Genomic DNA, 24,703 nt, shown 5'->3' with positions numbered 1-24,703 from the left:
TAACAGTTGTTTAATGCAATTTGTTAATGAACGTAATGGCGGGGACCGATAATGAAAGACAATAAAACCGTCTAAACAGGCGCCAAGTCGCTGGCCATGCGCAATTATTTCCTTGTCAAGTTTTTATGATTTAATGAGCCCCTCTGGGACTGACGGCTGTCAGTCAGTCGTGACTTTTTGACACCATTACAACTTCAAATACAGCAGCAGGCAGGCTGTTTTCCTCGGATTTGAAATACTGAAATGATCTGACAGTTTTAAAGAAAAGATGTGCAGAGAGAGAGAGAGAGAGAGAGAGAGAGAGAGAGAGAGAGAGAGAGAGAGAGAGAGAGAGAGAGAGAGAGAGAGAGAGAGAAAGGCAGTGCTTGCCTCTTCCTTTCTTTCCCTTCTCCCTTCTTCCACGAGTTGATAATCTCTGGATGCTGTTTGGTAATGAAAACCCAATCACTGAGGTCATTATCTGATGAGGTTTTTGGAGCAGGCAGGCTTTTCCCCCCTTTATTTCTTTACTTAATGATAACCCTCAACGGGCTTGCCCCGCATGGGACGGCCAGAGCCGCACAATTTTGTTCGCCATTAATTTCAGCCTTTGAAGCTCAGGGCTCAGAAGCAGTAGCAAAGCAAACCCCCCACCAAGCTGGTTCCAAAATAAGACAATCCAGCCTGCCTGAAACAGAATAGCAAATGGCCTCCCAGCCCAGGCCTGGCCACTGACGTCAGGCCCAATGCATCTGCAGGCATCCGCCTTCAACACGGAACATTTAAAACTCTTTACAACTTAAGAGACTTTAATTAAATTGCTTTTGATTCTGGAGCGAGGTTGCATCCGCTTTATTTATACTGTCCCAGAAACTGTTTAGTCTGCATGAATTTTATATGGCGAGGGCTTCCTCCTCCTCTTCCTCCGTGCTGTCAGCCATCCTCCCCTACCTCCCACACACTCGGAAACAAAGGCTCCCAACTTCAGAAATATTCAACAACCGAAGTCTACAGAATAGGAACCTAGAGCCTTCCACACACAGGCACCTGTTCCAGGTTCACACACTCTTCCTGGCCTGGAGGGGAGGGAGGGGAGTACAGCCCCAGCCCCAATTCTTCCCATGGCACCAGGCGGACAGAGCGGGTCAGGATGTGATGGAGCTGCTGGGTCCAAGGTTGTATGTTCACAGTACCCACTCCCAAATCACTGGCAGCAGCAAAAGGGAACTTGGCAGAGAAGGCCAGTGAGAGGTGAGCAGCAAATGCCTGCTTCTCGGGTCTTCTGCGCGAACAAGGCAGGCTTCAGTGAAATGCTTCGGGGCCAGCAAGTGCCCGTGCTTGGCTCCACCCTGCTTGTTAGGTGGCCTTGGGAAGAAGGGGGCTGGAAGGTGGGGGCAGGTGGGAGAGACAGCTTAGAACTCGGAATACCCTTAACTGAGGAACCCCATTTCTGGAGGCCACCAGAGCCATCGGTCTACTTCACCAGCATCAGCGGAGGCTGGTGGGTTGTCTCCATGCTTTTAATGGGTTCTTTCTTACATTTAGGCTGCCCAGAATTCAGTGATCAGAATCAAAGTTTCTTGATTCTGAGCTGGTCCCTTTAGATGGCAGAAGAGTCAGCACAGCTTCCGGCCCTTCTCCACGGCTGTACCACTTTGGTCGCCCAAAATCCCACCCTTCCGACACAGACACTACACCTTTATTTACACAATAATAAATGATTTATCTGAACACATACAGGCCCCGGCCTGTTTACACAAGCACAATTTCTCTGGTGGATTTTGTATTTCCTGTCTACTCTATAATGGTTCTCTTTGGAGTATGAGTGTGTATGTGTATGCTTGCAAGTGCGTGCGCACGTGTGTGTGTGTGTGTGTGTGTGTGTGTGTGTGTGTGTGGTGGGAGATCTAGTATAGTATAATCTTGCTCCATGAGTATAGGTGGTTAGCATCTTTTATGAAAAGACTTGCTTTTCAAAAATTCAAAGCTTCCAATTATATTAAAAACAATAGTACAGACCTGTAAATGCCTATGAAGTCTTAAGAAAAACACATTTTGCTCATGACTGGAGGGAAAACGACTTCAGCGTGGGCAACTTTTAGGCCTGATCACAAATGGACTCACAATTCCCGTTACCTCAGGCAGAAAGAGAGGGAAGAAAGTCACGGAGTGTGACAGAGGTCTGAACGTAGAGAGAACCCAGGAGGGCTTTGCTGATGGTCGTTGGGAAAACCCGAGCAGTTCCACACTGCGGGAGGAGGTGAGGGGACACTTCCCACCAAGGTTTGCCTAGTGGACTGTCATACAGGGCTCTCCCATTTCATCACCACAGGCTAAATGCCCACAGCGGAGGAGTCCTGCTCACGCTCTCTGAAATCCTCATGCTAGACGGGAGGTGGACAGAACCTTCTCAGACCGTCTGCGTGAACGAGGGAGGACGGCCACTGACTGAGCACATATTAAAGCAGAGAAGATACAGAAATGCTTACACAGGCAGGGAAGAGGAGGTCACAATTAAACACTGTGCCAGTTCTCACACTGCCGGCAGAGTCTGGGGACTATGGCATTTGGGGAAGGTGAGTAAATATTTCTTCCTTGTGAATACACACGTATACGCACACACACATACTAAAAAGACACGGAAAGTGCTAAGTCAATTTCTTGTGCAAGTGACAGTGAATCTTCTTCTTTGCAATAAAGTTGTCTGGGCAAGATGGCTGTGCGCAGTATGCCGGGAAGGATGGGGCTGACCTCTGGAACTGCTCACGGGCGCTGGCCTCTGATTTTTCTGACATGTTATCCATGGACATCAACCTTTCTGGTAAAGAGAGGTACGTGACACAGAGAGGCTTCTGTGCCTGAGTCATCACATCCTCTCTCCAGCCGTGACCCCAGGCATGTCCACAAGGCAAGGAAGAATGTCACCAAAGCTATTTTGGACAGCAGATGAAGTTACCTAAAGGCAAATAAGTATTCACCTTTACCTATTAAAAAACCCGACAAATCTGGGCAAAGACCAACCTCAGAAAGGAAATCAACCCACATGCAGATGGGGACAGAAACATCTTTACACTCTCTGTGCTCCAGCTCAACAGTGGCAAGGGAGGGACAGAGGGTTACCCGGGGCCTGTCAACACAACAGAATGATTCATGTGACCATTTTGTCTTAATTACTCCGAACAAGACAAGATCACTGTTTATCAAGGGAGAGCAGATGCATCAGTGCCCTTTGACAAAGAAAGTGATGGCAGTCAGGATGGTGATGACCACGATGATCCCCAAGATGACGAGCAGGATGCGGTTCTGGATGATTCTGTGGGAAAGAGAGAAGAAAAATGCACACGGATAAATGAACAGCATTTTGACAAATACTGTCCAAGCTAAGCTGGCTGAAGAACTACAGCCTGGCAGGTACACACACACACACACACACACACAGAGCTTCCAGGTCTATGAACAACTTCCACATAGAATGCTTGCCCCAAAGCGAAGGGGAATCAAGGGCTTTCCAACATTTGGGCACCACGTAGCCTCTTTAAGTGATCAAGGGCCCTATGCGAGCATCTCTTCCTAATTTAGCATGTCAGACAAACCTCACTTTTTTTCCTCCAGTGTTTCCCGTGAAACGAAAAGACTCCAAAGAAATATATGTCAGTGAGGTACTTACCTGAACAAAAATACCTCAGGAAAAGTGAGAGACTTAGCGGGGAGAGGAGAGGATTAAGAAGCAAGTGTCAAACTTGCAGCTTAGGCTGTGAAGCCGTCACCTGTCAGTGTGGCTCATGGCTTCGTCAGGCTAGGAGGAAACATTACATATGCTCCCTGGAGCCAAAGGATGGAAATGAGAGTAACAGAAAGTCCTCTAGGTGCCTGGCAAGTGGCTGTGGGTGGGCCCTCTGGGGGATGCTGCTCTCTCGGTCCAGCCCAGCTCTGCCGATGCTGACCTCAGAAAGACAAGCAGAGGAGACACACGCTCCAGATGCCTGCAGTGCGCTTCCGCTGAAGTGATTTCATAATTTGTTACCTCATTCTGAGAAAAGAGGTCGCACACCACAATGCTTTGTTGAGCTGTTCAAAGGGAACCTGGGTCACACAGCCTCGCCCACGCTCGCTGCTCTCACAGAGCGCACCGAAATAGAAACTCAGAGAGGCTGGCCGTCTATCTGGCTGCCCACCCGGCTTCCAGCCTGCAGCAATTCCACCCCACCTGCTCAGAGGCCCATGAGGAGTCCTGTCCTCACATGCACATGGGGCCCCTGGACAGGGCCTTCCCCGGGGAGGGGCCTGTGGGGATGAGTCGGGCCTCCACTGAGCGGGGTCCCTGCGGCTGGGATGGAGGATGACATCAGGTAGCGGTTTGGGTGGCATACTCCTCACCCACCCTTCCCTCTTCACAGACGGGTGGGCACCATCCCATTAGAGTGGCTCCCCTGTGTCCCCTAACAGGATAGCCCCCTGTCTTCCTGACAGGTTACAAAATGACGGCCATTTGCTGACACGTCTTCCGCAAAGCTGCTCTAGTGTCCACGTCCACTGTTCTCGCGGGAGATGAATGGTGTGCCCTGTCCTCATTCATCACACGAGGCTCGGGGAAGATCCATCTTGTTTATTTCTTCTTGTCCCACCAGAAAGCCTGTACCCCACATTAATTCTTCTGTGATGACAGCTAATTCAGACTCAACAGGCCTTATTTACCCAGGAGGCAGGACGGAGTCTCTGCCCCACCCCACAAGCAAACAAGAAGGACGCACAGCTTTCTAAAGTGCGGCTAATTAGGAACACAGACTGGTACTACTTAGGCTTCATTTAAAACTCAGTTGGGTTTTTCTCCTTTTCCCTGGAAGGGAGGAGGCAGGTCCTCAGAATGGTTCCCACAGCTCTGTTTGCTGAAGTCACTGTTCAGATCTCTAGCTACCACGGTCACCCACGTCAGATTTACAAAGGAAATCGGCAGAACTGAATCTCGGCAGTAACACACATTCAAAGCATGAAAACTTAGCCAATTCTGCTGTGGGTAACCTGTGGTAATGCGTCTCTTGTACAGGGTGGGCTCGGTGGCAGTGCGTCTCTTCTACAGCGTGGGTGACAATTGTCTGTCTTCTCTGTGGGATGAGAGCCCCAAGCATCCAAGATGGACACAGAGGAAGCGTACCTATGGGGTTACTGGTTTTATCTGGAACATGTTAACAAAATAAACCACAGGCATCTCCAAGTCTTAGCTGTTCTTAACTAGGCTTTCCCTGTGCCCACGGTGTCCCTGACACCAGCGGTCCACTGCTCTGGTGCGTCTGCCTGTACAGAGTGTGTACAATTCACCTCTAGAGCTTGTGGCCAGAGCTTGGGAGCAGGACAGAGAACTAACTCTCTCAGGAATGTAATGACAGATTGTGGCCCTTGGGGACTGTAATCATCCCCTTCTAAGGAGGATGTAGGAGATATCTGGGCAAATTCAGCTGACAGGAAAATGTCAGGGTAGGAAAGGATGAAGGTGAAGGTTGAAGCGGGCCCCTAAAGATGGAGCTATCACAGGGCCCTCTCAGACAGCTGGAGGAGGGACTGGTCGTCCAGGCTCATGGGTGAGCACTGGTGGAAGACTCTGGTGCTTCTATAGAAAGGGCTGCCAGACATTTGAGACAAAGAGAGCAGAGGGTAGAGGGCCGAGTGTCAGCCCGCCAGGCAGGGCCATCAACTCAACTTCAGGCTGCAAAGGACTCGGGCAAATATGGTTTTCTAGGAAGAGAAAATGATGCACCTGAGTGCACAGGACTGAGTCGGCAGGGAGACGGGGAGAGGCTGGCAGTGGCAGAATCTAGCTATGAAGAACCCTGGAGAAGAGTTCCTGGCCATTGCTGCTGGGCAATCCCTATTGTTCTGGCCAGCGGAGCTAGGTGCAGGGTTGTGGAGCTGGGAGGAGTCAGAAAAGTCAGCGAGGTCAAGGAGCGCTGCTAGCTAGCAAGCCAGGAAAGAAGTTTGGGGGCAGCCCCAATAACTTGCTCTTAACTCTGGGTAAGGGGCCTTGATGTTCCAGCAGGCCAGGAGCAAGCAGTCTTAATCTCCCTTTTGAAAATGCAAAGTGTGTTTACCCAGTAAATAATTTAAGAAAGAGTATACACTTGAAAGACGCCTACTGAAGCAGCCAGGCTAAATCGCCTCTGGGCAGAAACCCGGATTTGCATGCTGCATTCACCGAGTGAGCATACTGTGGCTTTAAAAGAATGCAGAGGCAAATTAAAAGGAATGTGGGCTCGAAACATCAAAAATTCTCCAAGTTTACATTATGAATCACAGTGCTGTTGATATAAGATGAATTAACCATTTACTTTGAGGTTAAACTCACACAGTATTATTGAAAATGCTGATCCCCGTGTGGAACCCAGGGAGCCGTTAATCTTCCATTGCCAGTCTCCTCCCCTTCTGGAACCGGCTCTGGTGTGTGGCATGCAGAATCATAGAAAGCTGGTGCAAGTGAAGGAGGCAGGCAGCCACCTGATCAGAGTGAGGGGGCGTGGGGACTGCACTGTAGCTGGCTCTCCCCATGGCCCTTCTTTAGATGCTTGCATCCTCCTCTGCATCCAGCACCTGCCACCCTGACCTGGTCCTTGGTGCTGTGTATTAGCATGGGATTTGCTTTGGCCACTGGAATTCATGAAAAAAAAAAAAAAAAGGCAGCAAGCTGTTGCTCCCACGAGGAAGAAACTGACTTTCAGCATTCCATCCTCTAGCGGGACGGACTCCTGTCTCACTCTTTTGATGGACAGCCCGAGTATTCCAGAGATGGCAGTGACAGGACACAGGACCTGCATCCCAGGGCTATCATCCAGAGGATCACTGCCAGTGGCCTCTCCTGGATTCTAAGGTGATGGGGTCTGGGGATTGCCTGTTACTTCAGCATAACCACTGCCTTCTCAGTCAAGGAAGGGGCCGCCCAAGCACACTAAGGTTTGGAGTGCACACATCCTGGAAGTCAGGGTTGGACGACAGCTCATAATTCCTCCCTTGAAGGTTAACTTTGGTCTCTTTATCTTGAAAAGTTGTTTTTTTTAAAAAAATAAAGTTTAAATAAATAGAATTTAAAATTACATTTCTCTCTCTCTGTCTCTGTCTGTCTCTGTCTCTGCCTCTCTGTCTCTCTCTGTCTCTCTGTCTCTCTCTCTCTCTCTCTGTCCATGTGGAGGTCAGAGGAAAACATAGAGAAGAGGGTTCTTTCCTTCCATCATGCAGCTTGAGTCAGACCTCAGCTCAGCAGGTCTGGCAGCGCCGTCAATCGCTCAGTCCTCTTGCTAGTTTAGAGCCGGACTCTTTCTGCGTCCAATTGACCAGAAGCTTCTCACTGAAAACCAGGAGCTTCTTCAGTTGGGCCAAGGCTGCTGAGGGTTCCTGGGCAACGGTGTCCTTATGTGCTCTCCTCAGCAAACTGCTTAGGCCACTCTGCATCCCGAGAGTCACAGGTAAGGACTGCAGCCACTCCTCATGCCATCCTTGGCTCCACAGGTAGAGCCAGCCCAGCAGAGGGAATCTCCGCCATTGCTGTGAAGACTAGTCACCCAGACAGCTTGGGATGCTGATGTCAGGCCTCGATCTGTGGCAGCCATTTTATTTTCATGAGGAAGTCAGCTGAAGAAACAAGCTGGCCCATGAAAGGGAGACAACCAGGACCCCACCCTGAAAGTAAGATAAACTTCTATAGCAAGCCACCCTTCCTTTGAACTTTGATTAATATGAAAAAATAAATTAACTTTATTTTTCAAGACTGTTTGATTTGGGTCTTCTATTATTCGTAACCAAAAGGCACATTAGGTTGAGTCACTGCTCCACACCGAGTCTTTGATCCGGGGCACCTTCTAATAAGGGCTTCCGGCCCGTGCAGTCTCCAGCTTGGATTTCCCTGCGCTTTGCTTCCCACATCGCTAGCCACATAGGCATCTGCCTTTCTGTCTCTGTGAAGTTTTCTCTGGTAAAAAGTGGCCCTTCCGCAGCTTGAATCTCTTTCATCTTCTGTATCCCTCTGACACAGAGCTTGGCAGAGATGTTTGGGGGGGAGGGAGCTTGAGCAGGGTGTGGCAATACAGGCGCACAAAGTTCTAGCTACTGTGAAGCAAGGGGGGGGATCATGTGAGCCTAGGAGACTGAGGATTGAGGCCACCCGGGAGACATACTGTGACCCCTAAGGGTTTCTTGCACACAAGCACAATGTAAGGATCAGCTACTGGCCACTGTCAGGTAGGGATGCCCGCAGTGCCTCACCTGCTGGGGTGCATGGGGCTTGGCACACCGACTACCATCCCTTGGACCTGCCTTGGGTGGGCTTCATCTTGGCTCCAGAGGTGGAACACGACCCAGGCAAACCTTACCAACTATAACTCTGCATTTCTTGCACAAACATGTGTTCGAAAACTGGTCTGACACCCAAACCACACTGTTGTGGGACAATGGTCTTTTATCCTATCACTTGTATTATTTTTTAATAAAATGCTGATTGACCAGTTAGGCAGGCAGGAAGTATAGGCAGGGCGACGGTGACCAGGCAGGAAGTAGAGGCATGACAATGAGAATTATGGGAAGAGGAAAGTTTCAGTCTGTAGTCATTCCCAGAGAGGAAGCCAGACACAGAACAAGCAGGATGTGACTGCCTCACTGAAAAAGGTACCAAGCCACATGGCTAACACAGACTAGAATTATGAGCTAATATAAGTTATAAGAATTAATAAAAAGCCTGAGCTAATAGGCCAATAAATTTGTAATTTATGTAGGCCTCTGTGTGTTTCTTTGGGCTAAACGGCTGTGGGACAGGGTGGGACAGAAACCTTAGTCAACACCACATAGTCTGCTGGGGATTCCCCTAGAGAACCAAGAGAGAAGCACAGTCCCCCTTTACTGGGTTTGATTGCAGGCCAATGGTAGCCTGGGGCTACTGAAGACGATTCCAATCATGCTTCTAGAGAGAAGCATGTCACCTGCCAGTGGACAAAGAAAAAGAGATGAAATGCTAAAGACATCATGCCAACCCCTGGATCTGTCTGAGAGCCTGACACCTGAAGGGTCACATTTAAGCATCTCAGTTATAGACCAGCAATTCCCTTTTGATGTGGGCAACTTTAGCTGGGAATTACGGCTTTCAACCATAACCATACGGACTCTACTGAATGGTACCCCCATCCCCAAAGCCATTCCGCCTGGAAGCTCACAAGGTCACCTCATTTGGAAGAAGGATCTTCAAATAAGAATTTTGAAAAGAAATAATCTGGTTTCAAGGCATTCATGTGTCCCTGAGTCAATGGAGTGCACAGGCAGACATGAGCAATAAAGCCTACCACAAAAGGAAGAAATGCCTGCCACACCAGAAACTAGGAAAGGCACAGAAGGCTGTACTCTTTGAAGAGAGCATGGTCCAAGAAACTTCTTTGCTTCAGACTTGAAGGCTCTGAAACTATTCAAGAAACCATTTCTGGTGCTTGAAGTCACTTAGTTTAAGGCCCGTTGCTTTGGCAGCCCTGGAAATTATGAAGCCAGCACATGGACCCATGACCTTGTTTTTGACATCATGATGGTTTCCCATGGCATCATTCCTTCCCTGCACCTTAGAGTGGATTTATCTCAGATCCTTCCCTAAAGGACAAGGCAGTGCTGAGAGAATTCTCTGGAAGCTTTACGTGCAGCCTGAGCACTTGGGGACTCAACACTAAGCATTCTTCCTCTCTGAATGAGAACTTCTACTGAGCAGAGTGAGCAGCTTCCCAAGGCCACAGAGAGGTGGAGCTGGGGGTACGAGATCTAGAACCCACTTCATCCAGCACAGTACTAGTCTAGAATGCCCAACACAGCTCAGGAGGGCCAGCCTTTCCAGCCATCACCAGCAGTTAATAGCTCACATGTGCTGACATCAATTTTGACATAGTCTATGATCGAAGAGCCCGAGAAGGGACAGGGTTTTATAGCTGGAGACACAAATGAGTTCCCCAGCAAGGAATCCAGGAAACGGGAGCCAACTGGGCTCAGACTCCATTTCCAAATTCTACGAAGCGTATTGGGGAACTGCAGGCTTGTTCTGCAGAGGGCCAGACAGTAACCATAATAATTTGATGGACCCGCTAGAAATCTTTATGTCGTGGCTCTGAAGGTCATAAACCCAGAGTCTGGGTGCTGTCAGTGCTGGCTCCTGAGCCTCTGGGGAGACTGTTCCGAGTCCACTCTTCTCTTCTGGTGGCTTGTTTCAATCTTTGAGGGTCCTTGGTTAATAGCTACACCCTCTGCTCCCCACACCGCTCCCTGTGTGGTTTTCTTTGTATGTGCAGACTATAGATAAATTTCTATTTTTTATAACACAGCTACATTGGATTAGGGGAACAACCATGTTCTTGCATGCCCTCAGCAGATGTCACGAGGAAGAGTCAAGGAAGGTCACTGTCTGGGTTACTAGAAGTTCGAAGTTCCACATATGAACTTAGATGCTCTCAGCCGTGCAAATAATAGTCTCTGTCACAATTACTCAACTTTGCTCTTGCAGAGAGTAGTCATGACATAAATGAAAATGGTCTGCATTACAATAGAATTTTAGGAATATACAAGTTTGAATTCCATATGATCTTCCAGTAACAAAAATTATTCGTTTTGAACTTTTTCAATCACATAAGAATGTAAAACCATATTAGTCTGTGGGACAGAGAATGGGCAGTGTGCTGTGCCCCATTGCTTTGCTTTGCCCACCCCAAGCGGCAAAGAACAAGCTACTGAGACACGACCCCTCTCACTAGAGAACACAGCCATTCCTGGATGTCACCGAAGCCACACTGAGAGCTGTGGCAAATGTGACCAAGTACTTGTGAAGAAGACAGGGAACCCAGAGTTCCTACCGCATGTGAGCTTTGGGCACTACGATGAGCAATCAGTGACACAGGCTAACAACAAAGGCAGTAATTAGTCAAGCCAGGGCTAGGGAAATCTGTCATGTGCCCATAATCCTGGCTTTGCCTGGAGTGACCTGAAGCAAGTTACTTCGTGACACTTGACTTTGTTTCTTCCCAAACAATGCCAACTGACTCCTCAGCCATCGGGGATGAAGGTTTTTAAAGCACTGAGGGGTAAAGCCTTTTAATGCATGAGCAGTTGGCAAACAGTTCTCTAAAAGGCGGTGCCATTTCAGGGCAAACGAGAGGTTCCAGTTGCCAGAGACCGGAAAGCTGCCTGGGAAACTTCCAGGGGCTGGTGGGGAAGCAGGGACAGGTGAGGAGTGTGTGCCTGCTCGGCTCACCGGGCTGCTGTTCCCACAGGTTGCTGTCTAGTGGGGCCTCATGTTGACAGTCTCCCCAGCAGGGCTGAGCCTTGTCGCCAAGGTGGGAACATCAACATCAAAAGCGAAGGGAGGATGTCCCATTGGCTGGCTCGGAGATCCCTCCCCAGCCCGGGAAGGCAGCCAACGAGTACCTGTCAGACACACTGATAAGTCCAAGGGGTTTTGATCAGTGATGTGTAGCTACATCAAGCTCTGCATTGCCAAATGTGTACATCAGACCGCAGCCTGGGTGCCACGGCCACTGCCATTCTTAAATATGGACTTGGTGACAGCAGGAGGCCGGGAGAGCAGCTTTGCTGGCTACCAGTTCCACATAGGATCAAGGCAGCTTGCTCCCATCAAAGGATTTGGAAGGGACTCGAAGAGAATTAAATAACGACGCTCCAGAAAGGCAAGGTGTGTGCAGCCCCTTCCAGGCTTGCAGATTGTTGGAGTTGGCAAAGGGCTTTGGGTCTAGGCCTAGATTCTTCACGTTGAGGAGAGAACAGTGGAGCCCTGAGAGGTTGGTGGACGTGTCCAAGGTAAACTCCTCAGAGGCCAGGGACCAGTCTTGTGTAATGGGGACACTCCTCCTCCACAGACAATCCTACGTGTTAGTCACTTATAGAGGAGTTAACCTGGGCTTTCAGCTCCAGGGGGTTGGAGTCTACAGAGGCAGAGCAGACGCAGAGGTGTGGTGGCTGGAACCTCAGCTAGGAGCTCGCATTGTGAACCACGAGCAAGCAGCAGAGACAGTGGGCAGGGATGGTAAAAGGTTCCTGAAACCTCTAAGTCCCAGTAATGTCCTTCCTCCAGCAGGGCTACACACATCCTAGATCTTCCCAAACAGTGCCCCCAACTGAGAACCAAGGGTTCAGTTGCCAGAGCCTATGGGGATGTTCTCATTCAAACCCCACAGACGGCAAACTGAATCTTGTCCACAGTCCCCACCTCCACATAATAGGAAGAACGCCATGGGGTACCTGGTCTCACACTCCAGGCTGAGGCTGTGAGAGAAAAGCAGAGGAACATGGACAGTATCTTTTTCATGAAACACAGACTGCTCAGTTTAGAAGACATCCTGTCTCTGAGACAGATCCTCCATGCAGACCAGGCTGGTCTTGAACTCACAGAGCTTTGCCTGCCTCTGTCCCCCAAGTGCTGGAATTAAAGGTGTGCGCCATCACACCAGGCGGTCTTATGCTCTTTCTCAGTCTGCTCTCCCCTTAGTTCTTTAAAGGATGAGGCCTGAGGTCTGTCTTCCCAATTTCTGCTAAAGTATTCTTACATGACATGCTTGCAGCAAGAAGTGTTCCAGATTTTGGAATATTTATACAGCTCTTACCAGTTGAATATCTTTAATGTGAAAATCTGAAATGTTGTGGAATCTGAACCTATCTGAGTATTGACATTTAAGTTTCAGATAGATGATTTGGATCATGGACTCTTAGCCTATAATACATACAGTATGACCATTAACCAAAGTCAACCAGTTCTTTCTTCAGTGTCTAACGTAAATACACGGTAAATTAAGATGCTATCCTGATTTTATGCCACAGTGTGTTCTTTTTTATCTTTTCACTCAGCAGTACACCGGTGTGTTCTCTCAGCTTCGTAGGGAAGGTCGCTCATCTCTGCCAGTTCTCAACACCCGAGGGATGAGCATGGGGACGGCAGCTGTTGTCTCAGGCAGCTCTCTAGTGTCTTCTCACAAGGGTGAATGTTAAAATTACTTCTGCCTAGCTTTATAGGTGAGCAGCTGCGGCACAGAAAGGCTTCAGGTCTGCTGGAGATGCAACTCAGCATGAGTGCTGAAACTGGGGGAAGAAGAAGCCAGTTGGGGAACAGGCTGTCCTCACTGTGCCGTGGGAAAGGATGGCAGGGCTGGGGAAATCTTCAGGGAGTGTCCTCAAAGAGGCCTCTTCTGATTTGGGATGTATTCATGATGTCATTTCATTTTCCCAGTGACTCGCATTTATTAGCTACCCCCCACTGGATGGCTCAGGACCACCAAGGGAGAAGGTGACACCCACTCTTGGGGTGACCCTGGTCCTCCACACCCACAGGTTTGGTGCTTCTCAGCCTTCCAGATCCTGCTGAGTACCCTGCAAGGGAGTGCCTGAGGGGTGTCCCACCCACACTTGGTCCCTGAGAAGCAACCCTTAGCTCCTGTTATGACGGTCCTAGGCTCAGACTCCAGAGAAGTCAAGACCACATCTGTTTGTAGAGTGGGCATTGCTCTTACCTTGGGAGCCACATTACCTAATCTACAAAATGTCACATTTTAAATATTGGTAACTAAGTCAACACTTTCTTGAACTGAGTGGCCAAACAGAGCACCCCTGCAGGGCAGACAAATGCACTGTGCGCCTTCTGTGAGACTCCTAATGATGACTGAGAACAAACTGAGAGAAGGTGGGAGGCTGTGCAGCAGCCCTGGCTTCCCCTCTAGGAGCCCGGAGGCCCAGCCCTCCTGACCCTGGGGCTCTCAGAAGCCAGAGGCCAACCTGTGTATGAGCATTAGTAACCCGGTCAAGGACTGAAAGTAGCCAAACTTAGCCCATAAGCAGTTTTTAACTGCATGCCAGAGGCCGGGGAGAGGTCTCTAGTATTCACAAACTAGCCTGTGTAGCCTTTGCAGGCACTCACAAGGTCAGGAGAGACACAGGCCGAGGTCAGGCCCAGATGGTACATCAGCAGCCCCTTTGACCTTCACATGGTCTTGGCTTGGAGAAAGCCAGCTGGTGATTTCCAACAGCAGGCCGTTCACCTTCTATGAAATGTGGTAAAAGGGGTCTCTATTGACGCTGAGGGGCAAAGAAAGTTTGCAAGATTGCTTCTACCCGTGTCTGTCGAGAAATCCGTGTCCCTGTTTCTCTATCTCTAAGGTAACAAAGAGACCCAGGCTTCTCTGAGGACACACCTGAAGAGAGGGAGCTGACAGGAGCTGCTTCTGTACACTCTGCGGCCCCATGTCTGCTACATGAAAGTAGAACCAGGCATCAATTCTAAGGGCATTTGTGGGACTGAGTTAAAGTATCCTGCTAGGTGCAAATGCCAACTCTCTGCTGTTCTTTGGGGACTCTTCCCTCCAGCGCCCTAGTTTTCATCTTCACAATGGAGGGTGAACTCTGCACCCCACTGGCTACTAGATGTCAAGCTGGGCTCTAATGAATGCTGGCAGACCCGTCCAAGGTCCAGCTGACAGAAAGGACTAACCGAGAAGCCTGAGGACCGGGGTGTGGGGTGGGGAGGGGCGAGGGACCATCTAGAGTCTCCTTAGGAGCAGTCAAGCCCGTTCTGGATATTCACACCAGGTTGCACACATGCCCTCGTTCGGCTCGGTCCACAGAGGAGCCAAGAGCAGAAGCTACCAGTGGGACTCACTGTATCCCCTCTAAGGACACTCAAGGACGCCATCTATTATCCAACTCAGCATGTGTCCTATGGAGAAAGATCTGAGTTTTATCTTACAGATATTGATTCAAGGAGCTGAAGCCATCTCCCTTTGAGTTAGCTGCCTGGGGATAGATTTGTGGTCCATACTCACACGTGCACAGTGTAGGCACTGGCCTCAGTCCTGGCTTCATTTTCTATATCTGTGCTTTCATTATGTTATACACACACACACACACACACACACACACACACACACACACACACACACACGAATATATAGCTATTTGCCTAAATACACCCCCCCATATATATATATATTTATTTAAATATATATATATTTGGCAAATAGTTATATAGTCTTTTAGGGCCCAGATACTATAAAGATAACAAATGGAATTCCCATCATTGTAGGCTGTCTGCTCTAATGCAGCAGGTCTCAGTTTCTCTCATATACTCAACAGTTCTGCACCATGGGTTACATGGAAAGCCAGCATTCTCACTCAGCAAGACAGTAAGGGCTGCCTACCTTTTTCTCGAAAATTCTTTGGAGTTCAGCATGGGGCAATTTCTAGAATGTACTCAAAATCTGGAACTATTGGGTAGGGGTGCGAGGTCCTGGGTTCATGTCACAGCCAACTGCAGTCGATACGGAGACACCTTTCTTTGGGGTGTTGACAGCAGTGTGGACCCCGTTAGTGAAAGCTGAAGGCATCCCTAGCCCATGCTGGCTGCAAAGACATTCCCTGAAATGCTGGCACATTGCGGCCCTTCCTTGTATGTCTCTCTGTATAGACACTTCTGCGGACGCTTTAAAACCCGGGAAACAATCAAGCTGAGGCCATCTCTGAGATGCCTCTAAAAGAACCCACTCGGAGACAGATAAAAATAATGAGAGTCTTTCTGTCAGGAAAGATTTAGAAAATATCATGGGCATTATTAAAATTTAATTTTTTCCCCGGCTTTTCGGCTCCCCTTCCTAGTGATAATGAGCAGGATGGCACACCTCCGCCTCGCGAGCTCTTGTTTGGTGCAATCAACTCAGCCTTGCGTCTGAAGGCATTTCAGACAACAGTTTTGACTGCTACCGGCTTGCTTTGCACCCTGTGCTGTGCTCTGAGTCTGCCCATAAAAACCGGTTCAGGAGATAATTTTCCACAAGGCCGGGGAACTAATAAAAATCAATTCTGCCCATCTGGTTCAGAGAAATCTTAGGTCTAGCTGAGGCAGAACCGCAAAGTGGGAAGGAAAATACAAAAAGATCAATGTATTCACTGATGGTTTAGCTGATCGAGAATGAGCAAATTAGCTGGTGAGAGAAGCCTGGCTGCAGGAACTTTCCTCTCAGTCCCAAAGAGACATCTTTAAGGGTCTGCTGGTGGTGGGCTGTACTCAGAGTAACCATTTTTTCCAAGGAGTTGCCCATGCCCGTCAAGTGACCTATGTCCTGGCAGCAAGGATGACTTTGTAAGAAGCGGGACTGTTTTACTGGAAGTGGTCCCAGGTCACAAGAACAGCAGTGAGCCAAGGTTCCGCCACAGCGCCTGACACCTGTGGGTCTGTGCGCACTGTGCACTGTATTTGGGCACGCCCTTCTTCTGCCCTAAACACTTCATACGAATTCATCTAATTGTCATAACGACACTGATAAAAGCATGCTGTTCTAATCTTTAGACGTTTGCGGGGCTAGCAAGTCCAACGCCACTCAGACAGTCAGTGGCAGAGTTGCTGGGCATCCCAAACCAGATCTGACTGCACAGGCCACACCCTGCTCTCGACTGGGTCACTTTGCATTAATGAATAAAGTCCGGAATAGCGATGTCTGTCGCCCCCCTCCCCCCCCCGCCCCCACTTCGAGGCTTCCGAGGATGTCTGGACGAGAACATACACGTAAGAACAGAGAAGGGCAACTGTTTTTACATTTGGTGATAATGATGATGTGATATCAGTGCCTTGAGAACCGCTGCAAAGGCCACTTAGGTACTGATGACTGTCCAAAAAAAGTGTGCAAGACCACTACACAAACCAAACAAGTTCATTCTTGATTCCGAGAGCATACAAGGCTTATACCCCAGTCACAGAGCAAACAGTTAAGGTTCCACTTGTTAGCATGTATTCTAAGACCCCAATTTTAGCAAAAGAAAACACATGCATAAATGTGAAACATTATTTGGAAAGACATGCTTGAGATGTGCGATGATTATGTTTAGGTGATAGGAGCATAGACATTTTACAGTTCATTGTAGTTTGCAATTGCAAAAAAAAAAAATAAGTGTTTGCCTTGCATGAAAGAACCCCAGGAATGTCAGTAAACAAACATAGTAAACACATTAAAAAAACAAAAACACTACAAAATAGATTCTCACTGGAGCTGTTTGAAATCTAGAAAAATAAAACCTCATTTGAAATATATTTTATGTCTTAAAAAATAAGAATGACAATATCAGGTCTTCTCAGCTGAGTTTGGCACGGTCTCTGCTCAGGGCTTTCACCCCACATTCCTTGACTGCAAACAGCAGAGGTCAAGAAGCAAGAGAGAACAGAGAGGACCTGGCAGAAGAACAGCAGTTCTGTGGTCATTGTGGAGGGCATGGATGGCCTGACCACTGGCACGGGGGCCTCAGAAGCAAAGTCTTGCCTTCTGTTGGAGAACAGCCAACAGTTTAGCAGACAAGCATCACCCTACTTGTGAACACACGGCTGGGTGCCGATTTCCAGTTGTGCAACCAAGGGAGAGATTTTCCAGTTTCTGATTATCTGGCAGTATCTGGCATTTTGCGAGCTTCATTTTCAGGACTTCTGCACGACACTGGTTCCCCGAGACAAACAAGGGAGATTAAGTGTGGAGTGTTGGAATCATGTCGAATACCCCTGGCACAGAAACATTATAATATGCCCCAGAGATTATTCCAGGGCCAAGGAAGAACACGGCCCAATCTATAGCGCCCGAGAATAGGGAGCAGTCAGCAGCAAGAGCAGGGATTTACTTCATTTGTGAGGCTGTACACAGCCTCAGATGCTAACATACGCTGATAGGAAATGCCAACATTTCAACTTAAATCAAGCCTGCAGCCCGTAACACGGACACTTTGCCTTTCAGCCGAAGATCATAAACAGCACAAACCCGGGTCTCTTCTCCTAATTGGGGAGCTTTTCTAATTTGCTTGTGATAGCTGCCTCATGTCGAACTAATCTTCCTCCGGTTACCTCCTAACGCTGTCGGAAATAATCTGCTTACCCCTGCTCTGTCTGCAGCACTTTGTGTCAAACTGAACTCCCTTCCTTAACACAGCTGCAGCAGAATGGCAGCCACAGCTCAGCCAGGACCCCTGCATCGCTGAGATATTGCGGCGTACAGTCTAGACGGAAACCAGTCAAGGGAAGGATGCCACACAGGCTCTGTCTAGGTTCAAATGCTGGGATGCTTGCTAGACAGCATGAATTCTCAACTGCAGGCCTTGTATAGTAACCACTTTGGATGGATAAACCCAGGTTAGCACTATAAGCACTACTGTTAACACCCGGATTCATTCCAGAGACACCTCTGTCTAGAAAGAGGCCCCTCCTCCAATTTTAGAGACTCGGAAACATTCCCCAGTTAGCCAAGAGGCTTAATTGGTACCCATGGGCAACACCATCTTAGTAGTAGTCGCTGATGTATTCTGATTCAGTTTTAATGTGTTAGATTTTTGCAGTTTTAGAAAAACAAATGTTACAGTTTTCAGAAAGAGCCAGGAGTTCCAATTCTCATAAAATATGCCATGAGAGTTATGAGTCTCTCTCTCTCTCTCTCTCTCTCTCTCTCTCTCTCTCTCTCTCTCCCTCTCTCCCCCACCCCGTGTGTGTGCAATATCAACAAACAAAACCAATGATAAGTTGCAAAGTGAGAGGTACCCTGGTACCCAGATGAGAGCCAGGCTTTAGTTCAGAAGGGCTGTAGTGTGTGACTGTGACCTTGGGGATAATACTTCTGTTCCTTGGCCCCCTCATTCCTTATGCGTGAAGATGTTGGGGTTTGCATGGTTCAAAACATGCTAGGGTTTACTGTACGGAGAAGAGCCTTCTTGCTAACAGAGGGGGTTCTTACTCCGTTTTGTGGATGTGTTTATTCTAACAAACAGCCACTGCACCCCACTCCACCTCCTCTACTGCACCCCACTCCCCCTCCTCTACTGCACCCCACTCCCCCTCCTCTGCTCCACATTCCATTGGAAGGCTGCTTCCTCACTTTCAGAGGTTACTGAAGGGGAAGAAAGTTATATTGTTTAATCCTACTTTATAAGAGTTTGCTCTTTTATTGGAGAACAGGCTCAGAAGAGTGATCAGTAAGGTTTACGCACCCAAAGCGTATATGGAGGACTTAGGGGGGAAGGAAAAAAGAGACTGCCTTCAAATGCCTCGTGGAAATACAGAAAACAAGCAGCGAGATCGTCCTTTGCCAAACACTGTCATAAATTTTTTATTTGGCAGCTAACATTCTCACTAGTTTTCTTGGCAGCAATTGGGACCTTTAGCAAGAAAGGTGCAGAAGAAAAATACCTTGTTTAGAGATGTTTTCAGCACTTTCTGGGATTTTCAGAACTTCTGCCTGCAGCATATTTCTGCAGCTAGAGTCTCCAGTCACCTGATGAGTGGGTGGTGGGGCTTAAACTTTTTCTTTTCTTCATATATATGGAGAAACGAATGAGCGGTACTAAGCCCTCTGGCTCTCCAGCAAACACATCTTTCTTGTTTTCCATGGTAGGTATTTCTGATATCTACACTCCTAGTCTTCTCTGTCTAGACAAAAATCTGAAAATAATATCAGAATAGACCTTTTGTTGGGCCTGATACTATCTCTTATGTATTCCCAGATGATAGAGGTAAATGAAAGGGAAACAAGCTGATGATGGGGGCTTTTTTTTCTTAAGGAATTCTGCTCAAATCAGGTCCTGTCTGTTACTGTTGGGTGGGTCTCATGGACTGGAAGCTGGAGGGTGCAGACGGGCATAGGACAACAGCAGGGAAACTCTCGATGGTGGAGGAATGGGCCAAGGGCTATGTAGCAGGCCATTACTCATGGGGCACTTGAGGAAGTTCTTGAGCTTATGAGTAGGGAGGTTGCCTTGGAAGTCTGGAAAACAAGGACCCCAGATCCATAAGGAGCCAAGGATGAGGTCTTTCCTGTCCTAAATACTTTCTACAGATCCCGTCTACACAGTGGCAAGAGTCTCTCTAGCAAGGAGACTTTCAGTCATGACTGAAGAGGCAGGTTGGCACACATTCCCTTTATAACAAATAGGAACTGGCCACTTGTGAAGATCATTCCTGCAGATCTCTGGAGGAAGACTGGAGGTGCAAACCCAGCTGGAAATGTAACAGTGCATATTCAGAAGCTCTTGGCAGGACTTTGGGTGAGGACGCCCATCTTGTGCCCTAGCTTGTGTGCTAGCACGATCATTGTCTAGCATGGAGACTCCATGGGTGGATCTGATGAGGAAAAACCCACAGCCAGCAGCAGCAGCACTGCAAGTGGCAAATTCTATGGTGAATAGGGGAATGAACAGGGGGAGCCCACCGTCCTGCTAGCCTGAGGCTGCAGTATTGTTGCTGTGAGTGACGGACCAACCAAAACCAAGGGAGATGCTAGGGATGAGAGCCTGTGCCAGGGCAGGGAAGGCTCTCCACACAGTCAGTGACAAGGAAATAATAGGATGTATGGGGGGCAGCAGAGAGAGGCGGTGAGAAGCCACAGTCACAGCAGCCTGGGGGACTGGCTCTACATTACATGTGTTCCGCAGCCCACATGAAGGTCATTTACCAGACAGGAGGTGCTGAGCGTGACTCCTGCCTAATCACTGCCTAACCACTAACTATGTACACAAAGGAGATGACCCCTAGGAAGACAGGCTCAAAACTAAGGAAGAGAAACAAGGGCTGGAGAGATGCCTCAGTGGCCACGCTTGCTGCTCTCGCAGAAGACCAGGATGCAGTTCCCAGGACCCACATCGTAACCCACAACCGCTTGCTAGTCCAGCTCCAGGGGGATCCAACACCCTCTCTGGCCTTCTTGGGAATGTGCATACTTGTGTCTAAGTAAGTCACTTAACAGTATGAAGAGATGTGGTCGAAGCTCCAAAGCTGGAGACAACAGAGATAAAAGCACATGTCTACAACTTGGCACAAGTGAAGAGGAAAAGGCAGGCAACTGTGGCTCACTGGCAGCTGGCCTGGCCAAACTGATGAGCTCCAGGTTCCATGAAAGACCTTGTCTTAAACAGACAAACAAACAAACAAACAAACAAACAAACAAACAAACAAGTTGGAACAATAGAGGCATCCAGTGGCAACTTTTGGCTTACACACACACACACACACACACACACACACACACACACACACTGTGCAGATACAGACTGATGTATGGAGCAAAGACTGCAAATTCCAACAAAAACGACAGTTAAGGAAACGATGGATCAATTAAAATGGTAACACACACGTTTAAGAAGGAGAGAGTGGAAAAGGAGAAACAAAAGAAATAAGAAAGCCATGCGGCACATAGAGAACAAATAGCAAAATGGCAACCTTAAATCTAACAACAACAACAACAACAAAAATACCACACTAAATGTTACTGGATGAAATGCTCCAAACAGTAGGGGACCGGGGTATGGCTCAGAGCTGGAGTGTTTGCCCAAGGGTAGGACAGCTATCTGCATCACTGTAAAAATAACAGCAACAAATCAGAACCCAACAGAGTGTCTGACGGGAAAAGTATATCTGGCAAGTGGCCTGTGACTGCCAGGGGTCCCGCTCCAGCCGATCCTCTTCTCTGTCTTCAGGGGCATTCGTGTGCACAGACACCACTGCCGTACACACAAATTTAGAAGACAAAAAGAATCTTCGAAAAAAAAGCACATGGGTTTTGAGGTAAGAAAGAACTCTGGAAACAGGAAACACGTGTGTGTGTGTGTGTGTGTGTGTGTGTGTGTGTGTGTGCGTGTGTGCGTGCGCATGTCAGGAAGACATGACAACTATGAAGATATATACACCTAACAAACAAGTCTCATCATTTATAAAGCAAAAACTGCCAGATGAAAAGAGAAATAAAGTTCAAAAATTACAGTCTTATTCTCAATAACTGACTTAACAGTGCAGAACCCTACTAAGAGCGTGGCAGGCTGCCCAACCCTCTCAGCTGACTTGAACCAACTGATATTTGTAGAAGTCACACTAAAAGCAGAGTACAGGGGCACATCCTCAGTACAGACTACTTCCGCGACAGAAAAGACATCTCAAAAAATAAACGAAAAGACAGAAATATATATATATATATATATATATATATATATATATATATATTTCTAATCACAACAGAACTAACTTAGAGAGCAATATTATAGAGAAATTAGAAAAATCACCATTCAAGTAATACATTTCTAAAGAATCCATTATTATAAAAATTCATAATGCAAATTAGGAAAATACTTTGAAATGAATGAAAATGAAATCATAATTACAAATATTTGTGGGCTGCAACAAGAGTAGAGCTTAGAGGAAAACTTATTGGCTAATTAGCAAGTTTCTAATCAGTAATTTAGACTGTCACTTTAAATCAGAAAGAAAGAAGACTAAGCCAAACAGAAGTAGGGAAAAATAAAAAGAGTAAACATTGAAGCAGAAATCAATTAAATGGAAAGCAGAAGGCAACAGAGGGAAAATATATGTTGACACTCAATGTGGGGTCTTTGAAAATATGAAGAAAATCTATGAAGTGTTGGCTAGAACGGGGGCTGACTTCGGGGTGAGAGGGGCAACTGCGCTGACCTAAACATTGAAATTACTGGGCGACATTCTGAATGACTACATGAAAAAAATTAGGAAATTTCAGTGAAAAGGACGAACTTCTAAAATATACACATTACCAAAACTTATTCAAGTAACAAAAAATTTGAACAGACTTATAAATAAGCAAATAAATGATATTAGTAATTGAACCTCTTCCCACAGTGAAAAGGCCAGGATAGTGTGGCATGAACACAGAATCCCATTATGCTGTATCTAAAGACCAAAACCCACAGGGTCAGCTAAACTGGTGCTAGTGCACACCTTTAATCCCAGCATTCCAAAGGCAGTGGCAAGCAGGTCTCTGGGTTCAAGGCCAGTCTAACTAATGAGATGCATATTATAGGGCTGAGGGCATAGCTTAGAGGTACAGTAGTTCCCTTGTTTCCCTTATATGTGAACACTCCAGCATTTGATTTCCCCAGTCCCCGCAAACAAACAACCTAACATCACACTCAACAGTGAAAGCCTGACATGGTGTGGGAGAATTGTCTATATTCTGTCAATTATGTTTTAAATAAATGCTGATTGGCCAGTAGCCAGGCAGGAAGTATAGGCAGGACAACGAAACAGGAAGTATAGGTGGGTCAATGAGAACAGGAGAATTCTGGGAAGGAGGAAGCCCATTCCTCTGCAGTCCTGTCCAGACACTGAAGAAGGAAGATGTGACCTGCCCTGCTGAAAAAGGTACCAAGCCATGTAGCTAACATATACTAGAATACTGGATTAATATAAGTTATAAGAGCTAATAAGAAGCCTGAGTTTATCATTAATATAGACCTCTGTGTGATTCTTTGGGACCTAATGACTGCGGGAACTGGGCAGGACAGAAACTCAGACAACACTGACAGGCTTAGCTCAGGAATTAGTCAAGATGCCTGTTCTCGCTGCTTCTAGCAACGCTGTACTTGAGGTTCTAGCCGCTGCGACATGGCATGGAAAGAAAAGGCACTGCATCTGCAAAGTAGAAAACAGAACCGCATCATTCTGGGGGACAGAATCCTGTGTAGATAAAGTCCTACAGTTCCTGGGGCTAGTCAGGAACTGACTAGCGACTTGAACTAGGTCAAAGGAGACAGTAACATACAGAAATCAATTGCATTTTTGTATATTAGCAAGAACTAACCTGTAAATTAATATAAAGACAATTCACACCAGCAACAGAAAGAATCAGAACTTAGGAAGGACTTCAATGAAATAAGTGTAAGGCCCAAATGTTTAATCTATGATATATTTCTTAGAAAAGTTAAAGATTCAAACAGGTAAAAAGAAATTCTATGTCAATGGCTTTGAGGAATTCAATATTGCAAGGATGGCAACTAAATGCAACCCTCATCAAAATTGCAGGGAGCTGTTTTAGAGGTGGGAAGTGAAAAGTGAGCCCATAAATTAATAAGTAAATGCAAAGACTATTAGCAAGACCAAGATTTGAAAAGGTACGATGCTGGAAGACTTATGCGGCTGTACTGGTGCCAGGACAGAAATAAAGCTACACAGAGCGGGATATTTATAGTTGGGTCTCCACAGCCCCCTTCCTCCCTGACCTCCATCCTTCCTGCTCTGTCTTTTCTGCTGTCGAGGGATGAAGCTTCCTGCATACTAAGCAGATGTTCTACCATAGGTAATTGGTAAGAGTTGGATGGAGGAGGGTCCATGAGTTTCCATCCTTCCTTAGGAGCTAGAGGCAGTGAAGTCATATCGCCTAGTGGTATGGCCACCGTTTAGTGGCCTGTGCTAGAGAAAATAACCCAGATCCATGCTCCTGCAAGTTAGCACTAATTAAATTTAGACAAACACGTATGTGCACATGCACAACACTCCCAAAATAAGACAGGACCTTCTTGGGAACAAGGGGAGTGGGAGAGGGGTAAGAGGATAGTGAGGCAGGGGGTGAATATGAGCAAAGTATTTTGTATATTAGCATGAAGTTGTGAGATAATAACAAAGAGCTCAACATTATTTTGAGATGTACAAATGTGGTATTTGTCCACTGTTCTAGAGAAAGGCAGAGGGTGGGATTTAGAGCCAGAGGATATTGACTCACAATAACCAAGCAGCACCCGGGTCCACAGACACAATCACAGGCACCAAGATGAGTCAAGTGGGTGACTCTAAGACTTAGGATGTTGAGACCTCACCATGCAACAGCTGTGATTTCGTGTGGAAATGCCAGCTGAGTTGTCTACTGACCCCAAGGGCTGCCGCTGCACCATGCTTTGTTTTTTTAGGCACAAC

At 47.4% G+C, this 24,703-nt stretch overlaps 1 protein-coding gene across 4 annotated transcripts in view; it reads right to left on the bottom strand.

The window, feature by feature from the left end:
* Positions 1 to 815: 815 nt before the first annotated feature.
* Positions 816 to 24,703, bottom strand: part of Vti1a (vesicle transport through interaction with t-SNAREs 1A) — a 334,479-nt gene continuing 310,591 nt past the window's right edge. For 2 of the 4 annotated variants that reach the window (XM_005352486.3, XM_013348180.2), the window contains one exon: positions 816 to 3,292. In XM_005352486.3, the coding sequence (XP_005352543.1) occupies positions 3,199 to 3,292 (94 nt within the window). In that variant the 3' untranslated portion in view covers positions 816 to 3,198. The remainder of the gene's footprint in view (positions 3,293 to 24,703) is intronic. The other 2 variants (XM_005352487.2, XM_013348181.2) reach the window with 1 other exon arrangement.

The sequence above is a fragment of the Microtus ochrogaster genome, chromosome 8 (genome assembly GCF_000317375.1).
Source record: "Microtus ochrogaster isolate Prairie Vole_2 chromosome 8, MicOch1.0, whole genome shotgun sequence".
Lineage (NCBI taxonomy): Eukaryota > Metazoa > Chordata > Mammalia > Rodentia > Cricetidae > Microtus > Microtus ochrogaster.
The sequence above is the reverse complement of the archived record's forward strand: the minus strand, read 5'-3'. Positions and strand labels throughout refer to the sequence as shown.